At 33.4% G+C, this 10998-nt stretch overlaps 1 protein-coding gene across 1 annotated transcript; it reads right to left on the bottom strand.

Annotated features, from left to right (window-relative positions):
• Positions 1-1325: 1325 nt before the first annotated feature.
• LOC143601658 (phytosulfokines 5-like) lies at positions 1326-1673 on the bottom strand. Its single transcript, XM_077079012.1, has 2 exons — positions 1572-1673; positions 1326-1454 (listed from the first exon to the last, which is right to left on the bottom strand). The coding sequence occupies exons 1-2, from the start codon at positions 1671-1673 to the stop codon at positions 1326-1328; spliced, it is 231 nt and encodes a 76-aa protein (XP_076935127.1).
• Positions 1674-10998: the final 9325 nt, after the last annotated feature.

Here is a 10998-nt window from a genome sequence, read left to right as displayed (position 1 = left end):
GAATGAGAATGTGCCAAGCTAAATTATTTCAACAATTTGTAATTGGGAAAATAATTTGTAGTTACTACTTTGTGTAAAAATAAGAGAGCACAATTACATTTAACAAATTAATTACGAACAAACTCGGTTTAAAAAAAAAAAGTAAGCAATCATTTTTTTTTAACGGCCAACAAACATATAATGCCTAGATACTCCGTACGAGGTGATCCAATGGCAACCCAGCCATACGGAGAATGCCAATAGGAAGCAGAGGAGAAAAGACCTGAAGGGGAATGATGCCAAACTAGTCTATCTGGGATGTCAGAATCTAGAGAGATATCTTACAAAATAGATTGAGCCTCTGTGGATAAGCTAGGCAGAACTAAGGTAGAAAAATCAGCAGATTGAATAACTTCTCTAAAAGGAGTATTAAGATCCACATTCTGCACAGAAAAAGCACCAGCACCCCGGTTAGCCATGCTCAAGCTGATATTACCAGCACTTAAGCGCCTCCAAGTTATCTCTAGTTCCGGAGAAAACCCACCCACTCGAAGTCCCTCTCGTGGTAAAACTCGGGAGCCCTAAGGATCGAACTGGAGATCACAAAGATCTCAGTCTTCCTTCATTAAGTCACCCATGTCTTCCCTCAAAGTTTTATAAGTGAGGTTTAAACTTGGTCTAATTTGAGAAACTCATGCTTCCTACCACTACACTACATTAAAAAGGAAAAAAAAATTATCAACTTAGATTCAAACTTAAATCTTGGTTACTCAAAATTTAAAAATAAAATAAACCACTTTACATTTTTAATTTTCTTTAACGGTTGCATATTATAATTACCTCACTTTTGTAAGATAATAAAAAAAGTTCACTTCAAAATTAAGAAACAAATGTTGTTGAAAGATCAAATGGTAAAACTCACTAAAATTTAAGCTTTACTTACCCTTGATTGAATGCATGTGAGCTTATCATACATATAAAAAAAAGAAGGAAATATAAGTGAATGTAGAATTTAAAATAAGTGTGCTTAATGCTTAAATGATGTATGAAAATATGACACACCATGTAAACATTTGAAATAGAATACATTTGCCAAATTCGGACTAATAATCCAAAAAATTAAAAGTTTAAACAAAATCAGATATGATAAAGTTAAACATAAACCAAAGTACCAAACCGATGTCGTTTTTAAATTAGCCAGTGATACATCGTAAACCATGATTACCAACGGTTGCGGCAGTCGGCAGACCTCATTTGCTGGTGGAGAGATTCTAACACAATCATATCGCCATATCAAACAAAATAAAATAAATAATATTTAACATATATCTAAAACATGTTACAATTCACGGCTGCTTATTTTGTGTATAAATATAATCAAGATGCGAGGCAAGTGTTCTTCTCATCAGGCACTCTTCTTCTCCATCTCCTTCACACTTTAATTCCCCATAACCTCTTTTTGCAATCTCTTCATCCTAATTCAAATGTTAATTTACCCAAAAAACAATTACTAAATAAACAGTTACAAACAATTATTAGTTTATAAAATATTTATCAGAAGTAATTTAGCGTACCAAGTGATGAGTATTAACTGGAGTGATGTTACTGAAGGCCGGTGGTGAACGAGCAACGGCGTAGGATAGCGTTGAACGAAGGAGAAGGGCTAATGTGCACAGGGTGGTAGCTTTAGACATGCTTTTCTGGTACTGGAATGAGATTGAGAACGGTGGAAAAGGTAAAGTAAGAAAGAACTAGAAGAGGATGAGGGGTAAGATAGTAATTGAACAAATATAATATCTGGAAAATGAAAATGTAATAATTAGGATGGATGGGTTGGTGAGTGGCCCTAGAAAGATGCCTCGCCCCTCGGGTTTCTCATTCATCGTCTAGTCATGGGTAATTTTTTTAATTAATTTCTATCAAGGTTACCTTCTATTTTGTTCTACGAAAATTGTATTTTGTGTTTTTTATATAATACATTTGTTATGTCTTTTTAACACCTTTAATGCAACTTCTTGTTGAGAGGCTCCGAACAACTTACCGCCCTTAGACCATAGACGCTAAATGCATTTATAAACAAGTCCGTCAGTTGCCACATCATATTTTCACAAATGCACTATAAACTCTTATTTTCGCTTCAACCCCACAAACATTTTTGCTAATACTTACATTTCCACATTATCACCAATTTTTAAATTTATTTTTAATAATGAAATTCTATATATAGAATTATTTTTGCCTATTAAGAAAACAAATATAGTATACTTACAGTCTTACAACAATAAAACTTGCAAATCGAGAATTATAAAAATTAAATAATACAATGATTTAAATGTAAAAAGATATACAAACTAAAGTAGTATAATGTTATTTATTCTGATTTAAATAAACAATTAGATGTGATTTACTTGTTACAGTACTATGCATGTACAATTTGTATTTAAAATAAACTACAAAGAAAAAACCCAACTCTTTAAACTTAACTAGACCCACAATCTTGCAAAAACAACCGCACGTCCGGACGTGCACTCCTCCAAATGTTAAGTTGCTCCACTGCATCATTTATTGTTGTTAAAGCCACCTAGGCCAAGTGCATCTTCAAGTGCTTTGCATTGGGGATGGTCATATAAAACCTGCCATACGTGAGTTCGGACGACTAGTAGTGTTCTCTAGAGGTGCACAAACTGGCTTAAAACTTAAAACGGTTTGGGTTAAAACCGGTTCGGTTTGGTCAACAAAAGTCAAAACCGGTTTATGATCGGTTTCAGTTCGGGTTGAAACCGGTTTCTTACTATGGTATGATCAGTTTCGGTTTCGGGTGTTAATAGGTTTCGGTTCGGGTTTTGATCAGTTTCGGTTCGGGTTTTGACCGGTTTAGCCCGGTTTCAGTTCGGTTAACCGGTTCCGAACCTACGGTTTCAATCGGTTCCAAACCGGTTTCTACATAATCGGCTTCAAACCGGTTCGGTTTCGGTTCAATTTTCGGGTCAATTCGGTTGACCGTTTATTTGCCCACCTCTAGTGTTCTCTAATGTTGAAATTGAACCGAGACCTCACAAAAGGTTTTTGCTTAATTCTTGTCACATGTGTGCTAGTATATCCTCATTACCATACATTTAACCCAACAAGCATTTGCCAACTAACGTAATGAGATTACAAGCTCGCTATTTTAATAATTATATAAAGAGTTAATGGCCATTTTCGTCTCCGTGGTTTGTTAATTTCGTCATTTCAGTCCAAAGTTTGAAATTTTGTCAATTTAGACCTTATAGCTTAAACATTAGTCAGTTGCACACCCCCCCCCCCCCGTCTAACGGCATCCAACTATGCCGTTAGTTTAAGGGGTATTTTTGTCTTTTGTTTGTTTATTTTTAGTTAATGGTCATTTTCGTCCCTGTGATTTAATACTTTCTACTTTAGTCTAAAGTTTGAAATTTTATCAATGTCACACCCCGCCCTAGGGCCTAGGCGTATGACCAATAGTTGGTACCTGTTTTGTAAATATATCAGAGTTATGTTCTTTTAGCGGAAGTCTTTTGAATAAAATATCAATATATTGAAATCTCGGGAATTTAATATCCGTTTTAAAATACCTGTCATTTTAAAATATGATTCTTCACAGTATTTTTAATAAAATATCTGAGCCATCAGATCACCTCTAATAACTATGTCCTCAATCTTCTTATCTGTCTTACTTGTCTGTTCTAACCTTTACTATTTCCCTGAAATGTGGGGAAAATACATCAGCTATGTGTTGGTGAATAACGCTGACTCAACAAAAAGGTTTTCATAATTCATCATACATAATCATATACAAATCATCTTCGTTATAATACAACACCAATAGTGTTCAACGACTCAGTGGGTCTTAATCCCATCTCATCGGAACTAAAAATACCCATTGACCACATAATTGGACTTCACTCGCCCTAGAGACAGTCACTTGCCTCTTGGTCATGTCTGTAGTGTGCCCACTATAGATATGTAAGGATCCAGACACATGTATTTTACCCTGAGTGTTTAGTTCTACCTTGTAGCAAATACTTTCATAACTCTTTACATATGGATAACAGTCCATAGTTTATAAGAGTAAACATTTCATAAACATAGAGGATTCGTACCAATCCTCATACAAATCTTTTCTGACTCTTTATCTATGGATAACCCTCCATAGTAAATCTTTAAAACAGTACATAGACGTATTCACGTCATAAAACATATAAAAAGGCTGGACGTATTCACCTTTATTCTTGATCAGTGTATCTTTCTGATTTATGCATTCTTTCTATCTCGGACCTATAGTACGAGAACAACCTTTGTATAAATATCTAGATCAACAATCTAGCTTCAGACCCATAGTCTGTTTTGTATAGCTTAACCTTGACAATCCATTTCTTTCTATAAAACATTTGGATCTTTAGTCCATTTGTCTATTCATTAATCATATACTATGTTTCTTCTTCAGAAAGAAACATCCATATTGGGTTTCTTCTTCAAGAAGAAAGTTTAATCTAATTATAACCTTTGCATAGATTTCTTGATCACAAAGAAATATTATTTTATTCCTTACGTTTCTTAATCACTAAGAAACAATACTTTACTATGACCTTTACATATGAAAAGGTATGTTATGCTTATTAGTAATCAACGTTCGGGCTATACTCCCGACTATAGTCTAAGTCATTATAATAAAATAATAACTTAAGCAGAACCCCTACCTCATGCGGGTATTTTAATTGCCTAAGTTTTGCACGGGCAGCACTTCTACTCCCTTATCACTTATTGAAACTTAAATCATCGGGACCTCGCTTCCAGCTCGCTTAACACATCTACGGATCGTTAAAACTCCAGTTCTTGCACGAATTACGAGAAAATCAGAGCCTCAGAACCTCACAATGGTCGGGCACGCCTCCCAAGGTTATGTGTGTGAAAGTGAGTATGAATTTGGGATGAAAATGCATCAAACCCGTAACCCCCTTTTATAGGCAAAGTTTTGCCTACCGTCGCGTAGCGCGATGGGCCTCTCCATAGGCCATCGCGTAGCGCGACGCCCCAATTCACAAGATCTTGCCACTTGTTGACACGTGGTTGATCCGGTTAGTTAACCGGGTCATCGCGTAGCGCGATACCCCCTTCCTTCTGGACTATCGCGTAGCGCGGCGCCCCTTTTTCTAAATTCCTGGGAAACACCATCGCGTAGCGCGATGATCAGTATGTTTTACCCGTCGCGTAGCGCGATGGGTCTAGAAAACCAAAATTTTATTCAGCTTGGACTTTGTTAACTTGTCACGTCTTGGTCTATCTTCCACGGTTCAAAAATACTAAAGCGGCCCTTATGCGGCTCGCGGCCGAAGTGCAAAGTGCGCCATCAAAACGCCACATTACGCCCATCGCCCAAGTCCGTGTCCGTGCGCGTGCGCTTCGGGTGCTTCGCACCCTCCGCTAGGACTAGCGAGAGTGGTTAACCATACAAAAATATTATCATGGAAAACTCATTCCTTATAAAGTGCTTCCATTTCTTTCCCACTTTCCATGTGGGATGAAGTTTCCTTACTTATTTCATTGACATAAAAATTCTTCTTTTCTTTATCTTACTTTTCCTATTACTTATCCCATAAATATTTTTGGTCATTTATCTTTACAAACTTGTCAAATTTGAACCAAAATTTTGTGGTTGTTACAATCAATTTAATGTTTAATTTAATTCAGTTTTTTTTTTGTTTAATGTTTTTTTTTTTGTCTATAACCCCTAAGAGCATAATCCAAGCCCAAAACCATCGTGCATCGACCAAAACTCTACATTTACTATGTCGACAACAATAATCTTACCCCCCCCCCCGTATTTAGTTTCTAGGCATTTCCTAAACTCTCCCCCATGGTGGAATTTATTGGTCGAAATCAAAATCAGGAGGTCGAATATCCCACATCTTGGTCGACCCAGATGTTTTCTACATATGGTAATCTCTAAACCCTAACTATTAGAAACGATTTTAGTTTTTTCGGTATAATTCAATTTTAGGGAATTACTCTAACCATTTTACCAATGAATTCCACCATGGGAGAGAGTTTAGGAAATGCCTAGAAGCTAAATACGAGGGTTGGATGATTATTGGTGTCAACAAAGTAAATGTCGATCTGTTGTGGTCGATGCTCGATAGTTTTGGGCTTGGATTATGCTCTTAGGGGTTATAGAAAAAAAAGACTGAACTAAATTAAACATAAAATTATTAACAAAATTTCAAACTTTGGACTGAAGTAGCAAAAATATCAAACCACAGGGACGAAAATGACCATTAACTAAAAATAAACAGGTAAAAGACAAAAATACCCCTTAAACTAACGGCATAGTTGGATGCCGTTAGATGGGGGGCGTAATTGGCTAATGTTTAAAACTATAAGGATTAAATTGACAAAATTTCAAACTTTGAACTGAAGTGGCGAAAGTAGCAAACCACAGGGACGAAAATGGCCATTAACTCTTACATAAATAAAAGTCACCCAATTGTTTGTCTATGTTTTGTGTAAAATAGGGCTGTAAACGAACCGAACGAACACGAACAAGGCCTTGTTCATGTTTGTTCGTTAAGAAAATAATGTGTTCATGAACGGTTCACAAACACTTACCAAACGAGATTTTATGTTCGTGTTCGTTCATTAAGGAAATTAATGTGTTCACGAACGGTTCACGAACAAAAATAAAATCGGCAGAGCTTAAAGATTGGGAGCGATGTATTCATCATGTGAACGAATCGAATGAACACGAACAATGGCATGTTCGTGTTCGTTCATTTAACTTTAATAGAGCACGGATGCTTAGTCGAACAAATATTTATGTTCATGTTCGTTTATTTAAAAATGGACATTTGTGTTCGTTTGTTTAAATCTAAACGAACATAACTGAACAAAGATAAGCGAGCATGTATGAACAAATGTAAATGAACACATATATAAACGAACTTAAATGAAAACACTTGAACGAACACAAATTAACAAGTATAAAACCTTTAAGTAGATGACCTATCCAAATAATATCTAATTATTTTATATTAATACATAAACGATCATAAATAAACAGACATAAACGAACATAAACGAACGTTCATGAACATAAATGAACGAACAGAACATGTGTTCATGTTCGTTTGTTTATTAAATAAACGAACATAACCGAATTTCTCGCCAAACGGTTCACGAATAGTTCACCGAACGTTCGGTTCATTTACATGCCTAGTGTAAAACAACTTTCCCCTCTAAATTTTCCAACACATATTTCTTTTAGTGGTGTTTTCTTTACTTTTGCATTTTAGATTGATGTAATTTTTGTCACGGTTAATTGCTTCCTTAACTTCATTAATAGGGTAGCTTCGTTACTAAGATTTTTTTTTCCTAAGTTACTCGATAACAATATTTAATTAAGAGTGTTATTTTATATTGTGAATAACTTTCTAAACTAAAAGGAATTGTCACCATGAAATGATAATTATAAATGTAACACATGTTAAAGAATTTATCATCATCATCGTACTCACTATATCCCACCAATAGTAAAGTTATGGTAGGGTCTGAGGAGGGTAAGGTGTAGACAGCCTTAATACTAAACCATCGGCACACCGACCGATTGGTTCATGTATCCTTCTCTTTCGGTTATCAACGCCACCATATGATGCATGATTAACCTTCCGCCACTTTTAGCGTTATTTTCACGAGATTAGTAAAATAACGTCAAAACTAGTGCAATTTCACTTTTGCCCATCCGAGGGTTCACACATGTATACATTATATGCGCGCACCGCAAGTAGGGCGCATGCTCAAGAATTTATGCAAATAGAAAATTATTTTGTGACTGCTGCGTAAATTTCAAAATTTAAGACGAAAATAACTAAGGTTACCATTGTGAAGAATTTCCAATTTCTAAATCTTTAGTAGTTAAATATACGAGTCTAAAGTAATTAATAAAAATGAACGTCGTGAAACGACACAAAATCAAAAGTCTCTATATTACGGCTGAGCACGGTTCGGTTCGGTTATTAGGCGAAACCCAAACCGAAACCGAAGTAATCGGTTATTTGAATATGCAAACCGTTCGGTTTTCGGTTTTCCTGTTTTTCGGTTTTCGATTTTTCGGTTAATTTCGGTTTCGGTTTGGTTATTTTTCAGTTATGTGTTGACATTGCAAAAAAAAAAAATTAAAAATGAAAATGCATATTTTAAGTTTGTATAAGAACGTGTTAGAGTATCACAGTCCACATATATATTGAATTCAAAAAACAAAAATAAGCATGTCTTATGTGGAACTATACGAATACAAAGTTGTTAAATAGAGTTTAAAAATTAAAAAACATTAAAAGTTTAGTCCCGATCTTCATTTATCATCTTATTTATTTATCTTAAAAGTTTAGTCCATTCTTCATGATCTTGATAATCTTTATCATCATCAATCGGTTCGTTTCGGTTATTTTTGTTTTTTTAAAAATGGATAACCGAATCGAAACCAAAGTTTCGATTTTTTTTAAAAAAAATTAACCGTCGTTTAATGCTTCGGTTTAGTTTTTACGGTGCGGTTTTTTCGGTTAATTCGGTTTTGATTCAGTTCATTCGATTTTCTGCTCACCCCTACTCTATATAAGGTAGTGTTTGTTTTTTTACAAAAGATCTTCCTAGCCTCTTTTGTTTGCAGCGCGCAGACCACGTGCAGATATTGCCCTCTGCATACTGTTTGTTTTTTCGAAGACGTTTCATTAAAAACGTCTGTGCGCCCTCTTCTTGGTGTAGACTTGGACCATAGTCTCCCAACCTCTTCTAAACTCATTATTTCTATCATATATCAATTAAGTTATTAAGTTTTTGTTAATTGAATTTTTGATAATTGATTTGTTCAATTGAGTTGTTAATTTATTAGTTTTTTTTCAATTATTATTTTACATAATTGTTCAAGTATTATTAGTTTTTAGTTGAAAAAAGTTTGTAGAAAGTTAAGGATTATAAAAAGTCTATAGAAAGTTTTTAGTTGAAAAAGGTTTGTAGAAAGTTTAGGTTTATGTCATCGGCTTGTGAATTGTTTTAAGCTCAAGTTTTGGCTCGTTTCATTCATTATGTATGAACTATCTACTTTCGAAAACAATTGAAGAAACTTTTGGAGGAAAAATATTCACGTGGAAAATTGTTGATGTAAGTTTTATAATTTGCTAGTTTAGAGGTATAAATTTTGGATTTATATATTTTTAATTGTTGTTGGATAATTTGTGTTTTTGGTATAGAGCTTATATTGAAAGTTTTAGCTGTGTGCAGACGTTAAAAAACAAACAGTCTTCTTCTTGCAGATTGCAGAGGTTTAGTCCACTTCGTCTACTACAGATATCTGCAGATGTAGTCCGTAGACTGCAGACATTTTATCTCTGAAAAAACAAACAGTACCTAAGTGATTTTATCTCACTCATACATACATACGTAAAGAGGTGGGAAAAAAGTATGTAAGCATGAACATCAACAGCAATAAGTGGATTTTTGGTAATGCCAATTTTATGTTGTGAAAGATTTGTTGTGGCTATTATGGTCAGGTTATTCTATAAAGGAAGACAAAAATAAGAATGATTTATAGGCACACAAAAAAATCCCTTAAAAAAACTAAAAAATAAAATTAAAAATCACAACCCAAATTTAATAAAAAAGTAAAAACACAAAAATGTTTCCACCGTGTTTCTCGTTCTTAAAAAAAACCACAATGCTGAGAAAAAAATATCATTATGTCTTGACATTGTGTCTTTTTTTCTTGATATTGTGTTATATTAGTTAATATTGTGTTATATTTTGTTCGGCATTGTATTATATTTTGTGATTTATTGCCTTTTTTTAGTTATAATTGTGTCTTTTGTTCATTTTCGTCATTGTGTCTTTGGTCTCTACATTGTGTCTTTTCGGGTTTTGTTTTGTTTTGAACGAGAATAACGAGGGAAACATTTTTGTTTTTTAAAAATTTTTTATTTATATGTTGAGTTATGATTTTTTTAATTTTTTTGAGGAGTTTTTTGTGTGGCTACAAATCATTAGCATCCTTCTCATTTTTATCTTCATTTGCATTTTAACCTTTCCCGTGGTGGGTCAAGGCGGGTAAAGTTATTCTACAAAGGAAGACAAAAATGAGAAAGATTTATAGCAACACAAAAAACTCTTCAAAAAAATAAAAATAAATAAATAAATAATCACAACTCAAAATTTAATAAAAAACAAAAAAAAAATAAAAACACAAAAATGTTCTCACCGTCTTTCTCTTTCTTAAAAAAACACAATGCTGAGGGAAAAATATCATTTTATCTTGACATTATGTCTTTTTTTATTGATATTGTGTTATATTAGTCAACATTGTGTTATATTTTGTTCGACATTATGTTATATTTTGTGATTTATTGTGTCTTTTTTTAGTTATAATTGTGTCTTTTGTTCATTTTTGTCATTGTATCTTTGGTCTCTGCATTGTGTCTTTTCGGGTTTTGTTTTGTTTTTTTTTTCCTGGAACTAGAATGACGAGGGAAACATTTTTGTTTTTTTTTTATTTTTTATTTATATTTTGAGATATGATTTTTTAATTATTTTTTTAAAATTTTTTTTTGAAGAGTTTTTAATGTGGACTTCTTATTTTTATCTCTCTTTGTATTTTAACCTTCCCATCTTTTTGACATGGGAAAAAGCAAACTAATCTTGTCTATAGGATATTATGAAAAAATCAAATAAATTTATATTTAATGTAAATATAAATTTAATAAATTATATAAACTAACATAAATAAATTTTATAAACATTTATGTTTCAAGGAAATTGTATAAATCACATGATACCAACTTTAATACATAAATACACACTATCCTTTATGGTTGATTTTAAATTTTGTTAGACGTTTGGATTTTATTTTTTATATTTTAAACTTAAAAAAGGTTATCCAGCTGCTATTCTGGTTCTACTGGTTGAATTGGTCTGTTCAGTGGCTTGGTAAGGTAACCAGTTCGATCCGGTTTTAAAAAACTA

Source organism: Bidens hawaiensis, unplaced genomic scaffold (genome assembly GCF_021521415.1).
Source record: "Bidens hawaiensis isolate Kalapana, Puna unplaced genomic scaffold, B.hawaiensis_p1.1 tig00056915_1, whole genome shotgun sequence".
NCBI lineage: Eukaryota > Viridiplantae > Streptophyta > Magnoliopsida > Asterales > Asteraceae > Bidens > Bidens hawaiensis.
This window is presented reverse-complemented; position numbering and strand designations above follow the sequence as displayed.